The 27,098-nt window shown below is 32.7% G+C and overlaps 1 protein-coding gene and 1 long non-coding RNA gene across 5 annotated transcripts in view; one reads left to right on the top strand and one right to left on the bottom strand.

Moving 5' to 3' along the window:
* Window positions 1–27,098, top strand: part of aPKC (protein kinase C iota type) — a 40,517-nt gene that overhangs the window by 9,009 nt on the left and 4,410 nt on the right. Inside the window, exons 1-9 of one of the 4 annotated variants that reach the window (XM_036374683.2) lie at window positions 800–1,782; window positions 8,567–9,280; window positions 10,220–11,372; window positions 22,277–22,327; window positions 22,433–22,518; window positions 22,585–23,598; window positions 23,668–23,862; window positions 24,503–24,624; window positions 26,960–27,086. In XM_036374683.2, coding sequence (XP_036230576.1) covers window positions 8,798–9,280; window positions 10,220–11,372; window positions 22,277–22,327; window positions 22,433–22,518; window positions 22,585–23,598; window positions 23,668–23,862; window positions 24,503–24,624; window positions 26,960–27,047 — 3,192 coding nt within the window. In that variant the 5' untranslated portion in view covers window positions 800–1,782; window positions 8,567–8,797 and the 3' untranslated portion in view covers window positions 27,048–27,086. Of the gene's footprint in view, window positions 1–799; window positions 1,783–8,566; window positions 9,281–10,219; window positions 11,373–13,945; window positions 14,180–22,276; window positions 22,328–22,432; window positions 22,519–22,584; window positions 23,599–23,667; window positions 23,863–24,502; window positions 24,625–26,651; window positions 26,768–26,959; window positions 27,087–27,098 lie in introns of those variants that run through there. The other 3 variants (XM_036374684.2, XM_036374688.2, XM_070108514.1) reach the window with 3 other exon arrangements.
* On the bottom strand, window positions 1,759–3,322 carry LOC138857083 (uncharacterized). The gene is made up of 2 exons (XR_011396040.1): window positions 3,037–3,322; window positions 1,759–2,063 (listed from the first exon to the last, which is right to left on the bottom strand). It is a non-coding gene; the product is annotated as an uncharacterized lncRNA (long non-coding RNA).

Genomic DNA, 27,098 nt, shown 5'->3' with positions numbered 1-27,098 from the left:
TATGAAAATATTTTTAGTTGACGAGTTATCTTTACGAAATCTTTGGCACAGATTATGGCTCAAGGCATCGCTACAATCTTCGCATATATTTTTCAGATCAGAGCACTACAGCATATAGCTGCCATACAAACTGATCTAGCAAACCTAAGCCCTTGTATGAAAAACTTGTTTATATACTTAGTTACTAAACTAGAACTACTTTTGATATGTTTATTGGCAGAAGTTGTTCAAAAATCTACCTATTAGCCCTAACACAACCACTTGTTTGTGTTGTTTTTAATATATTTTTCGAAAAATTACTAGATTTTCGAAATTTTAAAGAAGAAATCATTCGATGGTGCTTAAAAATCTCCAACCCACCTTAATTAAGCTAAATGACATTAAGCGGTCAGCAATGAGTAGCGACCTACGAAACATCTGGTAAGTGTGTCGCGCTGTGCAACTATGCGTCTGCATTGCATATTTTTGGTTTTTAGGTGCCACACTGAACTTGTATTGGCTGGCTGCCAATGCAGCGCACGCACAACCATACAAACACACACACACACATACAAGACATCTGTGTACGTATGCTTGTGCACGCTGGCAAAAAGGAGTTTCCGCTAGCGACTCTCGCAGTACTTGCAAAGTTCTTTGTGTTCACCCTGTCGTCGCGCTCTCGCATGCTGTCGCTGGGGCGCATTGTATTTGCTGTTTTTTTTGTGCTGCAGCTTAGGTTTTTTTCGCCGCTCAATCGCTACACACACACCACACACTTTTTTTTACTTCATTTGTTGTTGTTGTTGCTATTGCTGTTTTTGTGTCCACTGCGCCTGCTTTTATGCTGAGCTTTGTGGCATAATGCTGTTGTGTGTCACATAACGGTAAGCGTCAGCATACACCTCAACTTTGAACGCTGCCCACAGCGCAGCTTGGTGCTCGCCTAACGGTTGTTTAGGCGCCGTCGCCTCCAATCAAATATACAAAACGCCCAGGCGAGCTTGCGGCTTTGTGGGCAGCTAAAGCAAATACAACAACAAGTACACACACACATGTGTCTCCATGTAATTACACATATGTTTGCCTACATTTGCTCACCATGCCAACCACGCGAAGAGCGCCTAAAAGATGCACACACCAACACACACATGCATGCTGATATTGCCGAGTGCGCATCGTTCGCTCAGTGCCAATGCGAGCAGCGCACACAATAAGCATTTGCTGCGTGAATGACAGACGGAATGCTTTATGATGAGTGTTTTATTTGCATTGCAGCAGTTTTGCCACCAACGCGCCTGCACTTGTGGTTGAGTGACGAGGTTCGTAAGTTGCCTGTGCATGTGTGCGTTTGTGTTTGGCTGTTGTTGATGGCTTTGCTACTTGGCTCTGACTGACTGACATTGAATAATTCAATGTTCTTTTGCTAGCTGCTCTATTATTGCTTGTTTTTGCTGTCATACATGTCCTTACAAGTGCGCATATACTCACTAACACACACACATACATACATACACATACACATATGTATGTACAAACCGTATGTGTGCTGAGCGCTGCTCTCACAAGCGAAATCACTTAGCATTGCTTGGGCGCTCGCGAAGTTGCTGCTGTTGCCTTTAGCTTTGTTGTATTCATTGTTGTTGTTGCCGCGTCTCCGCTGTGCACCGAAAAACACTCTTAGGCACTCCGTGTGCCATCGTCTCGGCGCACATTCGCGCACGGGTTTCAGCTGAAAATGGACGTTTCGTGAGCGCTTTGGGGCAAATTGCGATACACCGATACTGGCTTTATTTTTTTATTGAGGTATACTTTTCAAAATTCTTGTGTGATTTTTAAACAAAAAAAAAATAGTTTTTTTCTGGAACATATCTCTACGTGTGCAGTGTGGTTTTTGGTTGAAAAAGGCGTTTTCACGCGAAATAATTTCTGTTAAAATTATATAGAAAACACGCCTGCGTTGGTGTGGCTGTGTATTGATTAAAACGAGTGCCTACTTTTAGGCGTTGTGCCAAGTTGTAGTGTTCACATGATGAATTGAACGGCCAAAGTGCAAAAGATTCTATGTGCATTGCGCAAAATTAACGCTGAAAAGTAACAAGAAATGTAAATCAGTGGAAATTTTCAAGCGTTGCATACTTTTCGGCTGTCTGTCTAAGCCTATGTTTCGCTTACATATAATGGCAAGTGTTTGTGCGTGTGTGTATGTGGCGATATCCGGGCGGCTTTCGTTTCGTTACATTTTCACGCTAATCGATGGCGGTTTTGCATAAGCGCGTTGTTGCAAAAGTAAAAAAATGGAATAAGAAATAAAAAGAAATCGGGGTCTGACTTGGTCAGCAACTCAAATACAGGGACGCGTAACAACTTTGACGATGGGTTTTAAAGTATCGAAAGGAAAATAAACGTTTAAAAATGCTTTTAAGAAAGCAAACAGAGCAGCAGACAAGAAAACACGATAACTGAAATTAAAAAAAAAAAATAATTAAAAAAAATATGTTAAAAAAAATAAAAATAAAAATTATTGTATTGTATTGAAAAACAAGAATTGATTTTTTAAAAAAGAAAAATTGCACTATTAAAAAACAAAAATTAAATTGTTAAACAATAAAAAATAAATAAATAAATATAAAATCAAAAATGTAAAAATTAAATTATTAAAAAATTATTAAAAATAAAAAAAATTATAAAAAAAAAAAAATATTAAAAAAAAAATAATAATAAAAAAATAGAAATAATAAAAATAAAAAAATAAAATTAATTAAACAGGTGAAAGAATTTTAAGTTAATATATTATATAATTTTCAGTTTTACACATTTGCTATGCAATCTTCTATACTATATTATATATTTTTTCTCGATATTCCCACTGCAATTCGCTTTTGCCTGTCAAATCGTATATCTCATATATTTATAACACAGTCACAGACAGCTAAAGCAGCAATACCCTGGGCGTTTACTTTGAAATCAAGTTTCTTTCGCGTTCATTTGTACCGAGTGTTACAACGAATGCCATACACTTACATACACACATACATACAAATATATTTACACACTCACCTTTGTAGCACATAGCCCGCCCTCATATAACGCATTTGTTGTCCGCCTGCGAAGCATTTGGAATTGTCGACTGACCTCCGCCTTCTTTGCTTGTAATTTATCACCAAAGATGTCCTTGACTTTAGTACTGGATGTGGCTGCATGAGTTTGTAATCTTGCTCACGCTGCTGCAGGTTTGCACTACATATACATATATGTATATTCAAATAATTTTTTTTGTTATTGTCAGCTGTTAAAATAAATATTTTTGTATTGAAAAAAATTAAAAATTTTTTTTTTAAAAATTTGAAAGCTTTTTCAAAAATTTTTTGATGAAAAAATCATGTAAATTTGTAACATTTTTGATCAAAAATTAATCGTGTACAATTTTTATTCATGTTAGTAGTCTACTTTTAGGCGGCGTTTAGAAAATTCTCAACTATTTTTTGAACATTTTTACGAAACTGTAACGCAGAATTAAGTAAGTTTGTCAATTAATTGAAGCTATTTATGACATACATTTAGGCTTTTTTCAAAACTTTTTTAAATCAAAGTCATCTAAATTTTTAATATTTTTAATCAGAAATTAATCGTGAAATAGTTCCTACAATTTTGATCAAATTTAGTAGTCTACTTTTAGGCGGATATAAAAAAATTTCCAGTTTTTTAAAATCACTTTATAATCATAATTTTTGTTTGATACTAAATCACTAAGTGTGAGTCAGAATTGAGTAAGTTCGTCAAATAATGGCAGTTATTTATAGCATACATTTAGGCTCGAAATATATTTTTTATGAATGAAATCGTGTACCTAAATTTTTAAAAATGTTTATCAAAAATTAAACGTAATTTTCCACAAGTTAGAAACATTTCAGTAGTATACTTTTAGGCGTACTTTTTGTTTATAGCATACATTTAGGCTAATTCAAAATTTTCACTTCTGTCTTGAAAACATACCATGTTTATATAAAAGATTTAATTTTTTCATAATATTTTTTTTTAATATCTGCAATTCCCAATACTGTTATAAAATATTTGATTTATACAGTTTTGGAAGTCATGCAAACGTCTCACAAGAATTCATTTGCTGACGGTACACGCCGGTCTCAATTAGCCGAAAAGCTTACTAAGATTATTTTTTTTTCTCCTTTGAGAGCGATTTTCTGCACATTGGCAGCACGTGGTGGCACCTAGATGCTGTGTCTAACTTTTCCCATACTTTTTCATTTTCATAATTAAATTTCATATTGATATTTAAACGAGTATTGTTGCAGTTTTAACCTTATTTTATGCTACCCTACTTTAGGCATATTTTCACATTTATATCAAGCATTTTTTTTTATCTCTTTCATCATATTTGATTTTATGTAAGAAATGAGCCAAAATCAACGAGGTTTTAACTCATTTGGTACTACCCATTAAACTTACCGTTTTTTATGTGCACTTTTATGTTGCGCGAATTGCAAATCGATTCACCGAATCCACCACATCGCCTACATTCTCGTTCTTTTTGGCCTCTTTTGCTCCAAACACTTCGTTCCATTTAAAAGGTATTAATTTTTTCAGAATTTAGCCAACACAACCTTTATAGCGTAACATTTCTGTTTTATTTTACGAGCATTTCACCTCCTTTTCCAATTAAGAAGAAAACAAAAAAAAAAAATCAACAACAAAAAAATCTCAATCGTGACTGCCTTTTGAGAATGAACGCTCGAGTGGCCGCAGTAGTGGTCCTCTTCTGCCGCTGTTTATTTGTTTCATTTTTGTGCGCATTTCCTTTGCCGCTCGGCTTAAATTTCAGCTTGAACGTTGTATTGGCGTTTTCACTCCTCATTTTAGTACTAATTTCTTTTTGTTTTCTCCGCATAAATAATATATAAATCGCTTTTTGTAATATATTTACTAATACATTCGCACATCTGTATGTGTGCATGTATGTATGCCGTCGTGCTTATCCTGTGCGCTCATTTAACGATACATTTTGGCTCACCCTCTCGTCCTCACGCCCAACTGACGTATTGGCTCGTTACCTTTTCGGCTTCTCAACGTCTCATGCCTACTTGTAACAGTATACAACCCGCTCATCACGCCTATTGGGTTTACCGTGGAAAATGTAGTGGGTTCTCATATTCACTTAAATATGTGTTATCCCGTTGGGTTGGTTGGTATGTTATGCTATTTTTTAGCGCATATTAGTGCCTCTGTGGGTGCTGGTAAATGCGTAATAGGGTCACGCCAATAACGTGAAGAATTGATGAGTTGGACACCGAACATATTTATGCAGATTAATTGTCGATTGGGTTTTTTTTTATCGTTGTGGTAGTGTGTTACAAAAATATATGCAAGCCAAGTATCAGGTAATATATTTAAGGGTTCTAACGATGCTTCTGCTTCCAAAATTATTCTGCACTTCAGAAAGAAACACTTTTGTGACTCTGATTGACTGCTAAATTATTTAAAATAATTTATATATAAATTTATAGAAACAACGCTTTGTTTGCTTTGCTTAGAACGGTCATTAGCTTCTTCGCTTGATCTCAAAAGACTTCATGAGATATAAAGTTGGAGTTTGCAATACAGTTCCTATTAATGTGGTAAAAAATTCTGTGTGACTGCTAATGATTAATCCCTTGGTTTAAGGCCATTATGTCAGACCGTTTTGTTGTTTTTTCGATATATAAAATTATGGATTTCAACCACCGATCTAGAATTTTTTCTTCGCGAAAACTAAACTTGAGTTATTTTGTAATTTTTTTAATATAATGCCTGATATTTACTCCTTAAAGTAGAATAAAATATAATACTTACAGCACCAAAATTAAAAGCAGCAGTAGCTGCCTAGAATTAGGTTATTCAGCAAATAATATTAACAGCTGATACAATGTAGTTCTACATCCTCATAGTATTTTGATAATAACTTTGAGTTTTATTTCATTAGATCTAGTAGCTCAGATTACAAAGAAAACAGTCTTAAAATTAGTAGCTAACTACGCCTTTATTGTTTTACTTGTTCGTGTGAACCAAAACTTGTGTTGAAGCTTATGAACTTGGTTGATGTCACAGAGTAAAATTTTTGAATGCAATCTTCTTTCTAAAGATTTCTAGCAGTAATGTGGTTATATAACAAGCTTTCTGTCGTATCGTTCTGCTTCAATTAAGAGACCTCCGGTGTTCTATATTTTTCGAAAAAGTCTAAAAAATAGTTCATATGAGCATTATGCAGATTTGGGTTTCAAAAATTAGTTTAGATAAAGCTAAAAAACTTAAGCTTATTATGGATGAGGTGTTTTTCTTTCTCACTGTAGTTTGATTTGAGCAAGATTTTAGTTTTTAAAATAATACCAAAGAGGTGGTCCCTCTCTAAAAATAAAAAATTCAATTTAAAAATTTGATCTTCTAAGTCTTCCAAAAATTCCATAAATGCCAAAAAAATAGTTTTAACTTTGCCATTTTCACCTTCACTAAAAGATATACACTTACCTATAGCACATATAGTTGAGGTTGAAGTGACACTTAAATGCATTCGTCTGGAAAAATTTCGCTTGCCACAAACCAATCAATGCATACGAATGAAATCTGCGACAGAAGTTATTTGTTTGTATACAAATTTTCTAACCAATGTTTACAAGTATATTTCTATTTACTTGCCTTTTAGATATATTTGTGTGTGTGTGTGTGTGTGTGTAAGTGTTTTTTTGTTTTTCTCGCTTCACTCATTTTGGCCAACATCATCTGTTTTAAGTGCTTGGGCGTCCTTCCTTTGGCGCTTGGCGCTTTGCTGTCGACGTTGTTGACGTCAATAGAATCGTAAACCTGGGAATTCAGCCTTTTTTGCTGGCGCTTTAAACAAATAATAATTAAATGGAATAGTATTGAAAATTATTTGATTAATTTAAGTCGGAGTTATGCTAATTGCATTTTAATAAAAATATAAATTTTTTGGAAGTATTATTGTGCAGAAATTTGTGATAGTTTTTTTTTTGTAAATTAAATATTTATTTTTACTTAAAATGTTTGTTTGATAAAAATTAATTATTTTGTTGCTCTTTCAAATTTTATGTAAAAATAATTTTTATAAAAATTTTTGTTTTGCTGTGAGTGAACCACACCCTAAAATATTGTTGTTAAAATTTTTTTTATTGCACACAATTTTCGTAGTGTTTTTCTCCCATAATTTCAAGTTGCTGGAAATTCTTTTTAATAAAATGAAAAATAGCTGAGCAGTGCTGGCAAAAATCGCACGAAATTTGTGAGGCTTGCAACATATGTATATTTTATTTATTAACTATCTATGGCTCTAGCTGAACACATATTTTTTTGTGCACATAAGCATACGCTGCTTTCGCATATGCATGCTCACAGTCTCTCTCTAGTGGTGCTCTCTCGTTTTGGTTTTGCTTAACCAATTGCCGAATTTTCTCATTCTAATTTGGGGTTGGAGTTTTGTTTTTTTTTATTAAGAAGTGTTTGAAAAATCTTTTTTTAACGTTTTATTACGAAAATTAATTTATTTCGATTTTTTTTTACTAAGTTCTATATTCTCGCAATATTGGCGTTGTAAAAATATGTTGTTGCTCCCGAAATTTTGTGGTTTGGCAACTCTGCTTTAATATCTGAGCAAACTCTTTAATTTCAAACTCTATATTTTCTTCTTCCCTCTCTCTCTCTCTCTATGTCCTTCAAACACTCTCTCTTTCTCTTTGTCACTCTGCCTCTCCTTAAGTATACCATCCACCCGGTTTCGCAGCATATATATTTTAGTTTATATTTTTTTGGTTTTAGTTTTCTTGTTCATTCCATATTTTTGTTGTCTAAATTAACGGCCTGTAGGATAGCATCTGTTTTTGCTTGTTCGACAGTTTTTATGTGTTATTTGTTTTTCTTCGTTGCTTCTTTGGACATTTCATATGGTGTCACATGCCAACAAGGTGTGACTGCAGTCAAGTATAACAAACTTCCATGATTGTTTTTGGCGTAGTTTTTGCTATTTTTTCTAATGCTACTGGGCGTATGAGCGATATTGAAAATTAAAATAAATAGAAATAAAATAATAATAAATGAATAAAAATAAATAAATAAAAATAAATAAATAAAAATAAAATAAAATAATAATTAATAAATAAATAAAAATAAAATAAAATAATAATAAATAAATAAAAATAAAATAATAATAAATAAATAAAAATAAAATAATAATTAATAAATAAATAAATTATAATTAAAAAAAGTTTGCGTACTACAGAAGTTATAAAAAACCATTTTCAAAAAAAAAAAAAAAAATGCAGAAACCAATTAATATTATTTTTTAAAATTTTTAGGAAAAATTATAAAAATTTTGAAATCTAATTTTATAGCCTATTCATATTCGTTTTAATAAATATAAATTATAATAAAAACGTGTTTGTGTACCACATGTGGTATGAGTAACATTTATACTACAGCAACTTTCGTGCACCATGTCGTATGAGCGATTTTCTTACCAAGAATTGTTATACGACATGCATCAACTGCATAAATAAAAAGTATTACAAAAAGTTCTAATTTTTTTAAGGCTGCACATATATAATATAATATTTATTATAGAAAAATCGTATTAACAAAAACCGAAGTGTGATTAAAGAAATCAGTGATTAAAAACAAACAAAAAACAGCGCTGTGCAATATAACTTAAAAAAAAAAAATACAAATAAAATTTTCTACAACCCCTACCCTAACTCAAACAATAAGTGCGTAATCGTCGTTGTTTTAACAGCAACAACACGCAAGCGTATTTGACCGCAACATGGCTTGGGGTTACTGGAGCGCCACCACAGTAGATCGTGGTCGTTCGCCACGACGCAACACGCAATGTACACCGTTACCGGTGAATTTGATGCAACAAGAAGAGGATAACACCTGTAATAGCACGCAAAATGCGTCAGCAGCCGCTGCGGCCTCGGCAAATAACAGCAATAGCGGTAACGGCAGCGGTGGTGGTGGCGGCGGTGGCAACTCGAATACTTGCCCGAATACACCATCCGGCACGCAAGCGAATCTCTGCTATAGTCCAACGTGTCGCAGTCGTTGCAGTAGTCCCTGCCCGGGCAGTCCGTGTCCGGGTAGTCCATGCGGCTCGATTACACCGCCACCGCCGCCACAATTAACATCGTCGCAACAACATTTGCATCAGCATTCGAATAAGAATTGTCCGGCCGCACAGCAAATACTCAATTTGGATGATTATCCGTCGCGGCGGCAATCGTTGGATCGGCTAGATAGTCCACAGGTAAGTGCATGTAATGGTGAAGCGGAAGACGCATATTTTAAACAAGTCAGCAGCATTGTAGTTGTAGTTACTCACCGACATCTTCATACACGCATCGTAGACTTGAAAAAAACTAGTTTATCAAGTTGCTATTTGGCGGACTTGTGATTTCTTTCTACATTAATTTTCTTTCCAAATCTAAAATTTGAAATTCTATTTGTGGCTGCGAGAAATTCTTGACTAAACGTTCCTAGACCAGTTTGTTACCAAATAGTTTGGTAACAAATAGATGTCACTCGGGCCAAATCTGGAGAATACGGTTGGTCTTCACCTTTTCGGCCGATAGAATAGTCATCACATTTTTGGAAGCAGGTTCGACGGTGAAGTCCCCTATTTTGACTATTCCTTGATCTCTGGTGTCTAGCAGTGGATTCACTTTTCGTCGACGGTCACGAAACGATGCCGAAACTTCGTCCAATTACTCTTAAATTGCGCTGAAAACTGACAGCCACGTAGTCTTTTGAACTGTCTATTGTCTCAGCTATTACGAACACCTACAACCGGCGCTTTGCCACACAAGTATATGGATTTATGTTATGATAACTTCCGTGGTAACCATTTTCTCGGCACATAAACCAACTTTTGATGGTCGTAAATTGAAGAAAGTAAATATGTATGAAATCACAAATCCGCCACAAATTTAGACTTAGTCGTAAATATGAACCCATTAGTAATAGGCACACACACTCAATTTCAATAAAACATTTCATTAATTGCTGCATGGATTCAACATTCCTCATTGACAACTTTCATCGGCGCTCATCGATTGGAACACTAAAAAAAAAATCTGATAAAACATGCTTTGGGCGACCATTTCATGCGAAATCAACTCCATCGACATTTCGTTACCCAATTTTTATGATACCACGATATGCTTAGTCGAAATATTTCGGTCTGCAGGCCAATCAACTGTCGGATATATTGTGTCGCGGCGCCGTCGTCTCATCCATACAATCGGCTAATAACACGTTGACGCGCGGCGTCTCACTGCACAGCCGCAGCGGTAGCGCTCACGGTAGCATTCATGGTGGTAGTCATCACGGCAGCTATGGCGGTGGCGGCGGCGGAACCGGCAGCGCACATGGTTCAATGGGCTGTCTGCAGGGCAGCATGGGACATTTGATGGGCGCCGGTGGCATTGGCGGTGGCATGGGTGGCGCTAGCACCAGCGGCAGCGTCGGCATGCTCTCGGGCGCAATTGATACCGGCGACTATGATGTACCGCATCCGCATCCCTATACGCATCATTATATGCAGACATCGACATCGATAACGCCGCCACATTCCACAATGAGTTTGATCGGTTCACGACCCGGCTCAGCTGGCGCTTGTCCGGGTCATGATTCGGGTTCAGACTCGAGTCAAGGCTGCGGCTCAACAATGGGTGGCGGCATTGCTGGCGGCGTTAGTGGTGTACATGGCATTGGCGGCATGAGCATTGGCAGCAGTCATGCTGGCCATATGATCGGTGGTGGCGGTGGCGGTATTGGTGTGGCCATGGGTATGGGCATGATTGGCGCTGCTGGTATGAGTGGTCATCATAGCGGTGGCAGCGGTTCGTTGGGACGCTGTTCAAGTCGTTGTCATAATACAATGAATACAACAACAAACACCACCACCACTGATGATTCGGGCGGCGGCAGCGGTGGTAGTGGTGGCAGCGTTTTTATCGGCAGCTGTCGCATGGGACCATCCACCAGTGGTGGTGTCGGCGTCGGTGTTGGTGTTGGTGTCGGCGTTGTTGGCATCAATGTCGGCGGCATGGGTGGCGGCATAATGGAGAATCCACATCGCAGCAGCTTGCATGGCAGCGAGGGAAGCGGCTTGAATGTTTGCGGCATGGCCGGTAGCGGTGGCAGTGGCGGTAGTGTTGGTGGTCGCAGCAGCACACTCGGCACCATACATAATGGACATCATCATCATCAATATCACCATGAATGTATACACTACGAGCGTCTACCTATACCTGTTCCTATACCGACTGTGCCAATACAACAGCAACAGCAACAACACTTGCATTCCGAAGAAGAAATCGAACCAGCCTATGCAACAGGTATGTAACTACGTAAGTGTGGGTGTGTGCGTATGCGTAGGTGTATGGTGGAATATGTGTGAAGGGACTAGTGTCGCCAAGTGTAATTGTGCTAAGTATGTGCTTAAACCACTTCACGACATTCATTGTTTTTATTTCTGCTTATAGTGTGGGTTAGTGTTTGTGCTGTGCCTGAGATTACGTGTGTTTACGGCTCATTATATTGTTGTACTATGAAGGGCATTTTTGTTGTATTCAATTTTTAGTCCTATAATTAAATCGCATAATTCGAAAAAATGCGAATCTATGGCTTAAAAGATATTTAAAATGTTATCGGTAAGCTAAACATCAAACCTTGACCTCCTTTAGACCCTTTACACATAATTTCTTAGGTAAAAATAAGCTTTAAATTGTGATATTACAGCTTAAACAATACTAAATCCTAATCTTAATAATGTAATATTTAAAACTTTAAATATTAACCCTTAAACAAAATCTAATGACATATTATAAAACTCCTGCATTTTATACATATTGTCAAAAATAATAAAAACAAGAAATTCACTTGAATTTGTCAGTTTGTATGGTAACTATATGCTATAGTTGTGCGATATAGGTGGAACCAACAAATGGGAAAAGGATTTGTGCATAATTTCAGATCTACAAGTAAAAACTGACAGACTAGTTTTCGTACAAACTGATGTATATGGAAGTTTGAATCACTAACCGTGGACTTTGTCGTATGAAATTTTATGAGGGATGTGCCTTTTGAATTGTTTTGTAACCCCAGAAAAGATGACAAAGCTTAAAAAAATACTGAAATTTTACTGTGTATAAGTTTTTTGTGAAAAAGTTGAAGCATTAAAACTAGAAATATTTCAAGTGGCAATTTTATAAAAGAGTTGAGCTGGTATATAAAGGGTTAAAAGTGTTGTACAATTTTTACAAATTATGTTCTATTATAATCTTTAATTTTTAGACATTTAATTTATTTGCTTATGTTCTATTTTGTTCGGACTTTCCATTACTTTATCTCGAACTAATAACTAATCTTATCGTTAAAATGTAAGCAGTTTGTTCGAATTTTTTTTTACCGATAGTGGTAAAATTCTATTAAAATTTGTCATGAGATGTCGTGGTCGAAACTTCTATGGCTTTTAAGCGTCTTGATAGACCAGTTGGCATACGTTTTTTAAAGAAAATATACTTGCTACATGTAAATAAAGTAAAGTATATAGCAAAGTAAAGTATTGTTTGCAATTAGGCATAAAAAATCTATAAAGAATCTTCTAAAGGCGCTAAAAAAATTTTTACGCCACTTAAACTAAAAGATTGTAGAAAAAAATTCAACCAGTAGGTGGCGCTGATGTTGAGCTATTAGAAATCTCTATAAATTGAAACAATCTAAATTGTAAAATTAACTATATATTCTAATTTTGACACTTTGACATTATGAACCTACGATTTACCTAGCAGTGATCACGTGTAGTATTAATGTTTTGTGCCACAATATTTTCAAGGTCGTCGTCGTATATATCTTATCTTGTAAAATATAATCTTTGCTTACTGCCAGAGTAATGCTAATCTAAAAATAGCTTTTCATACTAAGTATTTATAGTAAATAAACATGAAAAGTGTTATCTACCATAACTGTGCTTGTCAAATTTCTATATATTGTATTTTTGGCTTATGGTTTGGAACCCTGCTGAGCTTATCTTAGACAACGGCAAGAAGCAGTGACCTTCTAAGTTGTTGTTGGCTGCTTAAGTAATAAGAATGTGGCTTTCTTTAAATCTCTGCAGCCATTTTAAAATATTTTTTAATTCTCTTAAATTTTTTCTTTAATTTTGAGTAACAAATTTAAACAATTGGGGGAGGGGTCTACATTTTGTGCGAACATTTTTTTTCTTCGAGTGAAATTCTTATGAATAGTATCATCAAGCCAGCACATATGCACATTTAACTCTACACACAAGTATATCCGTACGCTCCCTCACACATACATACATACACACATATGTACGTGATAAAATATCGCTGACATTTAATTTCAATTAATTTTTATTTGTGTCCCATCTTAACGCTCATTCTCTTCGGCATACTGTCTTTGCACTCGAAATTTGTATTGGCGACACTTTTTATTGTGTAATTGCTTTTGCTTGTTTTTGTTGTCACAATTTACTTCCACATTTTCGGTGGGTTTATGCTCGATTATTGTATCAATTGAAAACTAGTTGACGGGCAAGAACTCTCCAGTCAGCGTGTATCGTGCGAGAAGTCGCGTTGTCGCCGCGCGTAGAAAGTGCAGATCTCGCAGAAGAAGAAGAACATTTTTTCTTCGCTGTTGTTGTTTTTTTTTTTGCGTCGCCAAACGAAGATCGTAAACACAAAATAGTCTTATCAACATATCGCGGGAGAAACCACCACCTCTAGTCACAAGAACGTGTTGAGTGTGAAAATCGGTTGATAAGCGCGCAGCAAAAGCAAAAATAGAAACAAAAACAAAATTGAAGAACTGAACAAAGCAGTTAAAGAATAATAGCAAATTAGTAATCGGTTAAATTTTATTTATTGTATGTGTTGCTGCTGCAAAGTGTTTGTGTTATTGTGCTAATTAGTATATATATATATATTATATTTATTAAAAGAAAAAGAAAAAAGCGCATTAAAGAAAACTGTGCTGTTTTGCGGTCATTGCGCCGCTGATGGGATTAGAGTTCACGCACCCGCGCAGCCGCCAATGATGATTATGTGGAGTGGTATTTGTGAGGTTGCGTCGCTTTATGGCCTACAAACGTCAGCGTTCTTCATGAGCGGCGGTGGCGGAAGTTAGTATCTTTGTTGAAAATTACCAATTGTTATTAGATAATTAAGTGCTGTAATTGCAATATTAATGTTTTTCAGTAAAAAGATTAAATTAGAAAAAGTAGCAATAAGGTTGAAAATATCAAAAAATTAAAAAAAAGAAAACAATTAAAAAAATTATAAAAAAGTATCAATAAGGTTAAAAATATTAAAAAAAATTTTTTTTAATGTTTTAATATAAATTTTTTTTTTTTTAACTAAAAGGTTAAATAATATAAAAATATTAAAAAATATAAAATAAAAAAAAATATAAAATAAAAAAAAATATAAAATATAAAAAAATAAAAAAAATATAAAATATAAAAAAATTAAAAAATATATAAAAATAGAAAATTAAAAAAAAAAATTTTATTATTATCTTTGCTGTAAACGTTCATTAAAATCTGTTATTAAATCGAAAGTGTTACAACAATTTCATATTTTCGTTGGTTTCGTATATCTCTCCAGTGTTCGCCTTAAGTGTGCCAATAAGACACATGTGCGTTTATTAGAAGGCTAATAAGAGCGAAAAAGTGTTTTATGTTTTACACCATTAAATTTCTCTTTTTATTATTTCAAAAATAAATATTTTAATTTTTTTCCAAATCACTTAGTTTTTTACTGTTTTGTTTTTTTCATAATCATATTACTTCTTATTTTATATTTTGTTGCATTTTTTTATATTTATATTTGTGTTAATTGTCAGCTATTTTCAAATTTTATACAAGTTCTCTATTTATAAAACTATAATTTATTTGATTAATTTCCCGATTGAATATTTTTTATCATTAATTTTTTGCTAAAGCGTTAATAAATAAGTATGTATTAATTTTTTAGTCAAAATTTATTTTTTATAATATTATTACTATTTTAACCATTAATAGCTTTTATAATATTTTCAAATTTTTTTTATTCCCAAATCATCACATATTTTCTTACTGTTATTAGTTCAGAAATTATTAATTTTTTGATTAATTTTGTTTAAAATATTTAATAATAATACCTTTTTATTGTTCAAAGACCTTCAAATATTCTTATATTAATTTTCAAAATCCTTATTTTTTGCAAATCTATATAAATTTTTATTATATTTTTTAATTTTTATTTATAAATTTTTTCAAAATTATTTTTATTTATTAAATAATCTTTTATTTATTATTATTATTTTAATTTTAATTATCTTTATTTTTTTAATTTTCGTTTTTTTTTTAAGTTTTTTTTTTTAATTTTCTTTTATTTTAATTTTTTTTTGTTTTATTTATGTTATATTTAATTTCTTTTTTTCTTATTATTTTTCCATGTTTTTTTTATTTTCATTTTATTTCTTTTTTTTTGTTTTTTTAATTTTCATTAACTTTCTTCCAAAGCCATAATTCGTTATTATTTTTATTTACCACCATCTCCATCCATATCTCTCGGCCTCCTTCTTATTTGCTTTTCTGCAAGCTGAATTTCCATCCTTCATTAAATTTATCGTTCAATTTGGGTTAAGATTGAACTAGTACTAACGGGTTATCTAAATACATGCTTATATACGTACACACATATTCGTATTTAATGTGTACCGACATTTATGCATAATTTTATCCATATACACACTTTTGTACATACTCAACCAAGCCTCTAGTGGTCGTTGCTTATTCATCGTTTTCGTCTCGCCATCTTATAACATCTTAATTTAGGCACTTGTGCAGACAATTACTGTTTGTTATTGATATTGTATGCTGTCACTGGAAGACATCAATTGAAGTGACAGTAGTAAAATGTTTAAACGAGTATTCTATTGTACATGCATTAATGAAATACAAGTATGCCGAATCCAAGTTTTTTTTGGTTTTGAACAAATTGCTAAAAGTATTGTTCCAAATTTAATTTCAATTCTGCGACAATTAATACTGATACTATCTGGTTTGGATTGTATACTTGGATATTATTTTGCATATGTGGGTATATTGATGATTTTGATACTTTTTTTTTAGAAAATATTTGGTTACTAAATGCTGCGCAGTTGCCACAAAAATATAAAATTTTTGAAATATGTCGATTATAAACTTTACAGTGTTCTTTGAATAAAAAAAATAAATAATAATTTAAAAATCACTAAATTATGCTACTTAATTAAAAATTAAAAAAAATTAATTAATAATTTTTTTAAATTAATTAATTATATAATTATAAAAAAAAGTTTTAGTTAATTTAATTCCTTAATTTTAATTAATAAATTAAAAGTTAGAAAAGTTAGTTAACAATTATTTTAAATTAGTTAATAAATTTTATAATAAGTGAATAATTTTATTTAAATTTTATTTATTTGATTATTTAATTTTACCTAATTTCTCAATTTTAATCAATTAATTAAAAAATTTTAAACTTAATCAACTATTAAATTTTTCACTTTTTTTCTCAATTTGAATTAATTAATTAAAATTTTACAAAGTTAGTTAAATCTTTTTTTTTAATTTCATTTAATTCCATAATTTTTATTAAAAATTAAAAAATAATAATTAAGTAATACTTTTTTAAATTTTTTACTTATTCTTTTTTTTTATTTAGTTAATTTTACTCTATTTTCAATTTAATTAATTTTAATTCAAAATTTATTTTATTTAAAAAATATATTAATAGTAATAAAAAAGTATTTTAAAGTAATTTTATGCCATTAAGTAAAAATTACTCCGTTTATAAATGCACAGCCACACTCGCTTACACAGACACACATGAAGTCACACAAATCCTACTTGTAATAATTTTTAATTAACCGGAAATGCATTTCTTCCAACATCAGATATTCAGTCCGTTATTAGCAGCGCGAACAGTTATAAATTAAAATACAATACGCCAAATGCGAAGCACAATCGATCAAGTAATTCCTACAATATTATAATTTCTTGTTTTTTTTTTTTGTTTTAATATTATATATAGTATATGCAAGTAGTAAATAGATGTGTGGTTGGGCGCGCAATTGAAATGACCTTGCTTTAATAAAAGAGAAAAATAATGAACCGATTGACCGCTGATAGTTACAGATATGCAAGAAAGCAACAAAAAACAACGGTAATTTAATGCTAAATTTAATATATGCACACACATGCATATTTACATATATTTGGGAAAAGTTGCTATAAATTGTGTGTGAATTTTATTCAAGTCAAGAATACGTGGGTTAGTCAAATAGTAGATCATTATGGCGATGTACTTTATTTTAGGACATTCTGGCGCTGTACTTTATTTTAGACTTTTAGTTATTTAGTTGTTGTTGTTGTGGCGGTATAAAATATTCTTTAAAAAGTCGAGTTGATGGCGCTTGGATTGTTATAAAGCCGGCTCTCTTAGAGTGTTGAAACCTGAATTTCGTGTAAGCACTTTGGAGTTGATACATTTCATAAATATGTTAGAAAATTTAAAACGAGCGTTTCGCCTTTTTTTTATTAAACATATTTCATGCTTTTAGACTCAATAATAAAAGTTACAATATATGAGTATAAATAAGAAAGAAAGACATTAAATCTGTATAGCAGCGATATGCTATTGTAGTCCGATCTGTACAATATATTCAGAGATTGTAGCGTTTCTTTGGAAAATAATTTACGCCAAATTTTGTGAAGATACCTTGTCAAATAAAAAAGTTTTCCATACCAGGACTTGAGTTTGAACGAGCAGTTTCTATGGCAGCTATATGCTATAGTGCTCCGATCTGAATAATATCCATGGAGTTGGTACCGCTGTCTAGGGTAATGATCCATGCCAAATTTCATGAGAATATCTGCTCAAATCAAAAAGTTTTCCATACAAGGACTTGATTTTTATCGATGCGATTGTATGACAGCCATATCACTTGATGGTCCAATATAGACGTTTCCCACAAATGAGCAGTTTTTTAGAGAGAAAAGCATATGTGCAAAATTTCAGACGGTTATACTAAAAACGGCGGAACTAGTTCACGTATATACGATACGAGATAGACGTACATGGCTAAATCGACTCAGCTTATTATGCTGATAATTTATATATATATATATTTATTTATATCTATTTATCTATACAAGTATATAATTCATATATATTTTTTTTTATAAGATCTCCAACGTTTCCTTCTGGGGTGTTACAAGCTCTGTGGCAAGTTAAATATATCTTGTTTAGAATATAAAACTTATTCGCTGCTTTAGTTCAAAAGCTCTTAAAAATCGTATATAATTTTCCATCGTATATAATTTTCCATTTGCTGCATAAACGGAGAATTTTCATTAATATAATATATATAAATATATTAAATATCCGTGTGTATTTCAGTTATTGGGGAATAACTTTTTCAGAATGTTGCAAAAAATTTCGCAATAGATGTCGCTGTGGTAGAAAAAGTTATAAAATTCTTATTTACAGTTCGATTTGAGCCATATATGGACTGAAGTTTGTTAAAGTAGAAGGAGTAGTATAAAATACTACAAAAATACCACACAATTTATACACCTAAAGAAATTTGTTGTGTGATAAAGTGTAGCTACGATCCTAATTCGTACGCGAAGTTACAATATCTTTGAAGTACTTAACTTTGAAATCATACAGTGTTATCAAAACTTACAAATTATTCGGTCAACTAATTACAGCTTGTAAGAGAAAAGCTTACAGCCACCTTACGACACCCGAAAGCGGTTCACTGTTGCAGTGTTTGCATCTGTAGCGACAAATTAGTGCATGTTTAGTTGACGCGTCGCACTTCCTCTCCGCTCCCCTTCACACACTGCCGCCTAAAAAGTCAGACACACATTTATTATTTACATTTATGAATTGTTCAATTGTTTAGCAAGTCTCATTAAGGCATGTATGTACATGCATACAAACACATAAATGAGGTTAAAAATATAACAATGCACAGAGTGAGAGCAAAGCGCTCATGTGGCGAAGTAGTAGGTAGCGCTGTTTGTCGCCCTCGTTGATATAGTGATAAGGAAATCAATGACAAATAAATGCCGTTCGATTGTGGTAACATATTAAGACACAAAAATGCAAACAAATTAATACAAATTTCATATATATATATATGCATGTGTATATGTGTTGCTACAATCTCGCACAGTGCCACAACTTCGGCAGACTGAAATGCAGACCGCCGACCGCCAGCAACTCTCATTTTGTACCTTAGCTGCACATTGCTAGCGTTTTGCATGGCCACTTCAGTTACAAATATCGGCGGCCGGTGTGTTGTTGTCGGCGTGAGCAGGAAGCAAAGGGGTCGTAAGTCGTCGGTGTGATCCTAATAGCGGTGATTTGGAGCGCAGTGTTTACCAAATGCATGCAAATGTAACTCGGCACAGATAACAATGTGAAAACTTGTTTTTTCTCACATATTGTTTGTATGCATGCGCGCGTATATAGTGCAGTGGCGTAAATAAAGTGTGAAATAAAATTAAACAAATTTATTAAAGACTGACTTTAATGTGTATAAAATTTAATGGAAGTCGCAGAATATTTAGTGGAAATTTAAAAATCGAAATCAGTCCGAATTCTATATAGATTTTCTTCTTCTTGTTGTTATCGTCGTTATTAACTGCATGCACATACATGCAAACGCATAGATTTTATGCCAAAAAAAATTCAGCAAGGCCGTAAAACGCTTATTTTTTAACTAACTCGTGCTAAGGCTCGCCTCGCCGGTTACAAATGTTTAACTATAAGTACCTACCATACCTACCGTACCATTGATTTGTGTGAATTATGTATGTGCGTGCCTATCTGTGTATAGCACTTTGGCTATGTGTGTGTTTAGTTGATAAGATGGGGGTACAGGCGCTATTTTCATTTCAAGCGGCTATTGATTCTATTATTTCATGCTAAATTATACAGTATTGTGCATTGGAGAACTTTGACTGAAAGTAATTTATATATGCAGTAGCTTATATAATATATTTATATATATTTATAACTAAAAATTTATTCAATAAAATTTTCGTGCAAACTTTACTTTGGATCTGTGAATAAAATGCCTTGCCTGTAATAAATTCAGTGAGATTTATGTTGGTTAAATTAGGCTTGTGTCCATTTTTATTTTTTTATTAGTGTTGTTTTTTTGTTATTTTATTGCATAAATTTTTTTTTATAACAGGCTAATCGGTACACTGCTTATAAGTAATCATTTCCGCGTATTTCGTGATATAATTTGATTATATTATATATAAATCATTTTATATAAGGATACTAAAGTGATTAATATTTTCAAAAATTTAAACAAAACAAAAAACCAAATTGAAAAAATATGATAAAAATATAATTTTTTGTATTCCTTTTTAAATTAACTAATGCAATATAATATTCTTAAAATAATAAAAAATAATAAAACTCAAAAAAAAAAAAAATAAATAAATAAATTAAAAAAAAAAAATAACAAAAAAAGTTAACTATACGTAAAAAAATCAAATAGAAAATCAAAAATTAAAACAAATAAAAAAGTAAACAAAAAAAAAAAACAATAAAAAGCAGTAAAAGTAATACCTTTCAAATACAAAAGACTCTTACAAAAACTTTGATCGCACAGTTTGTATGCCAGCTAAATGCTATAGTGATCCAATCTGAACAATTTCTTCGGAGGTTGCATCGTTGCCTTGGACTATAACCCATGCTAAATTTCGTGAAGATATCTAATGTAAAAGTTTTCCATACAAGAATTTGATTCCGATGGTTTAGTTTGTATGGCAGTTATATGCTATAGTCGTTCGATATCGGATTTTCCGACTGCTCTGCTTCTTGGGGAGAAAAGGACGTTTGTAAAATTTCAGATCGATCATGTTAATCATTTATATATATATTTTATAAGGTCTCCGACATTTCCCATCCTTACCAGATATTTGAAAATATTCGCCGAAAATTTCAAGTTGTTGCAGTAAATATTTTTGAAGATAATAGGATATTTGTAAGAATTTCTGTAATCGGCTCTCAAAACTTTGAATGTTGTTTTCTGAGTATATGAGGAAATCTGAAACGTTTGGAGCGATCGAAGTCGATTTCAAGTGAAATTTTACAATACCTTCTTAGATATATTTGTTAAAATAAGATTTCTTTTTTTATAATTTTTATTTTTATTTTTACTATTATTTGCTTATATTAATATTTTTATTTTATTTTGTTATTGTTTCTGTGGTTTTAGTATAATATTCAGTTTTATAAATAATATTTGTGATAATACTTTAAATTTTTAAAGCCATTCCGTAGTGTAAATTTTTTCACAAAAAATCGACATTATTTTTGGGAAGCCGCCATTTTTGTCAAAAATCAAAAGTTTGACTACTAGTTCTTTCTATTAAAGGACATGAAATTTTGTAATAGCACATTTATTTATTTTATCTTTAACTATTTGTTGTATAAACTGTCTCTTCTTAAACAAAAATATTGCGTTCTTTTTCTGATTTTCAAGGGGATATCACCCCTTAAGATAAACATTAAAAATTTCTCAGACGATTTGAACCACATGAGGTGCACTTGAACGCATGCAATTATGCGCCTCTTGGGTTAAAGCCACTACATATTATACTCTATATTGCATATATTCTTGTATGTGCGCTACTGTCTTTTTATTAACTAATTTATGCATTTGTATTGAAGAAGGAAGTTGACAATTTGACAGTTTAATTAATACTGAGTCAATGTATAGGATATAAACTCATAATCTCTAAAGTGGAAAGGGGTTGATCTTCAAGTATAGAGCTGAATAAAAAAATTGTTTCATAAATTAATTATTTTGATTGGTAAATGCGTTAAAAGTCTCACAGCGAGACCGCACGCTCGTTCTCCACGTCGCTGTTACTTTATGCTATAAGTTAAATTTTTATGTTTTATGCTTTAAGTAGCAATTCGGCGCACTATGAGCTAGTAAATTATTACTAGTACTTTTTTTCTTTGAACTTTTTTTCACTAAGATTATAAGCAACAATAATAAGCTGTGGAAGCGTGTGCTCTCTAATTATAAAAGTATATGCTTAAAAATACATATATAGTTACTATAAATTGAAACAAAATTGCAAAAAAAAAAACAGAAATTATTTTTAAATTTTTAATAAATATTACTCTCGCTCTCTCTTCACGTTTTACAGTATTTCCAAATGTACCTTCTGCACCTGGCCTGTCCTGTGATGGCGAAGATCGTAAGTCCAATGCACACATAATGTTGCTGTTGCTGTATATTTTCTTTATTGACATAACTGTTAATTAATCTAATTTGCATTACACCACTTTCCACGCACTTGCAGGCAGCATCTACAGACGTGGCGCACGCAGATGGCGCAAACTATACCGAGTCAACGGACACATTTTCCAAGCCAAACGTTTCAATCGAGTAAGTACACAAGAAAAAGCGATAATAACACACTAATTGATGATTATTCTTATTGCCAATCCACAGCGCGCCTTCTGCGCTTACTGTCAGGATCGCATCTGGGGCTTGGGACGGCAAGGTTTCAAGTGCATACAATGCAAATTGTTGGTGCACAAAAAATGCCATAAACTCGTACAGAAGCACTGCACCAACGAACATGTGGAGCCGTTAGTCAAGGAGCGTGATGACGCTTTCGCCGAACAGCTGCCGCAAGTGTTGCCACCACTACCCGATTATGCGTCGCAGGCGAGTGGCAGTGGACATGGTGGCATGGTGGATGTCTGTGATCCGTTGGCAGCGCTCGAACTACAGTCGCATGATGGTCAATTGCAACAGCAATCCCAACAACATCAGAATATCGAAGAACAATTGGAGCCGGGCACACAGCGGCAATATTCCATAAACGATTTCGAATTAATACGCGTCATTGGACGTGGCAGCTATGCCAAGGTCTTGATGGTCGAACTCAAGAATACTGGTCGCATTTATGCGATGAAAGTTATTAAGAAAGCGCTTGTAACCGATGATGAGGACATCGATTGGGTGCAAACGGAAAAGCATGTCTTCGAGACGGCATCGAATCATCCGTTCTTGGTCGGTTTGCATTCATGCTTCCAGACACCGTCACGGCTCTTCTTTGTGATTGAGTTTGTGCGCGGCGGTGATCTTATGTTCCATATGCAACGACAACGTCGTCTACCCGAGGAGCATGCGCGCTTCTATGCGGCGGAAATCAGTTTGGCATTAAACTTTTTACACGAGAAAGGCATCATTTATCGTGATTTGAAGTTGGATAATGTGCTGCTCGACCATGAGGGTCACATTAAGTTGACCGATTACGGTATGTGTAAGGAGGGTATACGTCCCGGTGATACGACCTCTACCTTCTGCGGCACACCCAATTATATAGCGCCAGAGATATTGCGTGGCGAAGACTATGGTTTCTCAGTGGATTGGTGGGCGTTGGGCGTGCTATTGTACGAGATGTTGGCCGGTCGCAGTCCATTTGATATAGCAGGTGCATCGGAGAATCCCGATCAGGTAAGTGCTTGGTATTTTCATTTAAATTTTTAAAATTGCTTATGTTTTTTTTTTCTTTCATTTACGCAGAACACTGAAGATTATCTATTCCAAGTGATTTTGGAAAAGACCATACGTATACCGCGTTCGCTGAGCGTCAAGGCCGCATCTGTATTGAAAGGTTTCCTTAATAAAAATCCAGCTGATCGCTTGGGTTGCCATCGTGAGTCCGCTTTCATGGACATTGTGAATCATCCATTCTTCAAGAGTATCGACTGGGAAATGGTAAGCGAAATTGTAGCTAATTTATAATCTAATATTGGTTTCGCAATGCGAGTCTAGCAAAATTTCGAATTGCTGTGAGCAGTTGAGTCTGCGCATACTGTTGAGAAGAAACCTAAAACGAATTGCATGTGTGAAAATTGATGATTATAGTGCAATATACTTATATATATACATACATATGTATAGTTATTAGATGACGTTTTTATGTACTGAAAAAACCAAAAATATTCCGCTTTACTTTTTAACTGGACGTATATTCGAGAGGCCGAAGTTGAGCAAGAAGTCAGCAGAAACAAACTGTTTTTAAAGCAGTAACGGTGCAAAGATTCTGAATTCGAAATTCAATACAAAAAATTCAGCACCAAAAATCTTTTCAATTCGAAATTCAATACAAAAAATTCAGCACCAAAAGCCGTTTCAATTTGTAATTCAATACCAAACATTCAGCGCCAAAAATTCGAAATTCTATACAAAAATCGTATATGATAATTCGAAATTCAATATTCCCTTTAAAGCATTAGAAAACAAAATACGCGCCTTTGCCTCGTTTTTCAGTGTTTCATATTCGAAATTAACTATGCCAAGTTTTTATTTTATTTGAATGTTGAAAAAAAAACAATATTAAATATATACCACTAAGATCGCACAAAAGGAAGTACAACCACCATATAAGCCAACATTTGATCCTGGCGATCCATATATGGCCACAAATTTCGATACGCAATTTACTAGAGAAGCAGCCGAGCTGACGCCAGATGATCCGTAAGTGTTTTTAATGGCTGCTGTGAGGTGGTATATGCGCTTGTCATATATTTTTTTTACATATTTGTTTTTTAAATTTTATTTTAACTTTTTGTGATAAAATATTAGTTTTTTTTTGTTAAACTGATTTTCTATGTGTATAAGCAATATTCGTATTTAAATATCAAAATTAATTTCAAGTTTTTTAAACCAAGTGATTGTGTAAAAATGTATGCGATAAATTTAAACAAATTTTTTTTGTAAATCTAGTCGTAAATGCTTTTATTTTCTTCACTTCTTTGTCTACTTTGCGCTCAACTATCTTAATGTGCCTAAGAAGCAAGATAATAGAAAATAAAACTTTGATTTAATTTTTTTTTAAGTTTTTTTTTTTATTAAATAAAATTATTATTTTAATATTTAGTATTTTTATTTAATAAAAATATTATTTTAATAATTGAAATTTTTTTATTAAAAATAATATTATTTAAGTAATTCAATTTATTGTATAAAATTTTTGTTGTTTTATTAATAAAAAAAATTATTTTAAAAATTAAAGAAAAGTTTTAATAACTGCATGCTGCTGTTTATTAATGTAAACAAATTGTCCTTGTTATCATTTTAACACAATTTTCTACCTAAACCACAAATAAAATTTAGTATTCTTCCTTTGACAAATTAATAATAAAAGCAATTAAAATAAATTAATTAAAATAACCACCAAATCGATCCAATTTAAAAAAAAATGTACTTTTCTTTAAAATATATGTGTATGTCATACTTTACCTCTCCTCGTCAACTTATATAGTATTGCGCCTAAAGGTATACTTATATTAAGCAAGGATTATCAAATTATCGCACTACAAACGTTTTTTGCGGCATCTCTTAGAGAGCGCCTCCGCTCTTTGAAAATATGTATTTTAAGGGTTATATCCACTTGCAAGTCCGCAGAGTTTTTTTTAAGAGTCATTTTATTTTATTTATCAATAGTTAAGTGTGCATTTACAGAATCACAGTAAATTTTTTTCTAATCGGCGATTCAGTTTGAAAAATTTTGTATACCCTTGACACCGTAGCCGATTCCAGGTGAACCTCCGAAAAAAAGGTGACTGGCGATGCGGTAGATTCTTCTGCTTAAAATTATCACAAATCCAAACACCAAAAAATGTATTATAATAATAGCTGAATATAGGTATTGTTCGAAGAACTGGTTAAGAATTTGATTTTTGACAAAATAGCGGTTTCGAAAAAAATACCGTTTTTTTGTAAAAAAATTACACTTCGGAGTGGCTTAAAAAATCAAAATTGTTATTAAAAATCGTTTGCAAAAATATCTAAGAAGGTCGTGTGAAAATTTCAAGTTGAAATTCACAAGTAGATTTAACCCCTTAAGGTATATTTATATGAAGCAAGCATTCATTCATTGCGTCATTTTTTAAGCGCTCTCCTTTATTTGAAAACTTTTATTTAAAGTAATATTTACATTACATTTTTTCAACTGCGTTCTAAAATCCAAAATATAATCATCATTATTTCACAAATGCATTTGAGACACTTCTCATAAGAAAGAAAAACGAAAAAAGCATTAAAATATACAAATGTCTACGCTAAGCTTAAAAACTGTCTAATTTTTTATATATAATTTTAGTAAAAAAAAAAATTTAATTTCAATAAAAAAAACTACAATTATTTTCATCGGCAAAAACATATGTATTTTTTTGACTGTTTTCCATGAAACAGAATTCTATTCAATCGAGTCTCAATTTCGAAATTTATGACTCGCTGCTAAACTCTACATAATTTATTTGTATTATTTTGCCACTAATTGCCTTTAATTTGATTTACTTTTTTTCCGCCTACGACTTTCTTTCTGCGCCACACAAACCATCTAACTCAATTGGAAATATCACGTGATACACACATCGAATATCAATTTCTTCCAACCAAACATCGTTTTAACCATCCATAATTCATTCAACAATGCAATCCATCATTAATTGGCACTCACTAAATGCATTTGCCATTGCGAAAATGCGGTGCAATTGTAGCTCGAACGCAAACAAGTTTCGCCACCATTCAAACCACGCTTAGACTCTGACCGAGATCTAGCCAATTTCCCACCCGAATTCACAGAGGAAGCGGTGCAGCTGACGCCCGATGATGAGTAAGTAGCTTAATTTTCGTTGGATTTTGGTGTAAACACGAATTTTTTTTGCCTTTTCTCTGTTTTACTAATTAAAGTAGCATTTTTTGTTTTATTTAGTTTTTAAACACATCTCATTGTCATAATTTATCCTCAATTGTTATTATATGCGCTTAATAATATATATTATATATTTTAATGTTCGTTTCGCAGTCGCGTCATTGATAAGATAGATCAATCGGAGTTCGAAGGATTCGAATATGTGAATCCGCTGCTGATGTCCTTGGAGGATTGCGTCTGACACCACGAGTCATGTGATTTGCATCCCTATAATATGCGTGTAGGTGTACAC

Source organism: Bactrocera oleae, chromosome 4, assembly GCF_042242935.1.
Source record: "Bactrocera oleae isolate idBacOlea1 chromosome 4, idBacOlea1, whole genome shotgun sequence".
In the NCBI taxonomy this organism is placed as follows: Eukaryota; Metazoa; Arthropoda; class Insecta; order Diptera; family Tephritidae; genus Bactrocera; species Bactrocera oleae.
The sequence above is the reverse complement of the archived record's forward strand: the minus strand, read 5'-3'. Positions and strand labels throughout refer to the sequence as shown.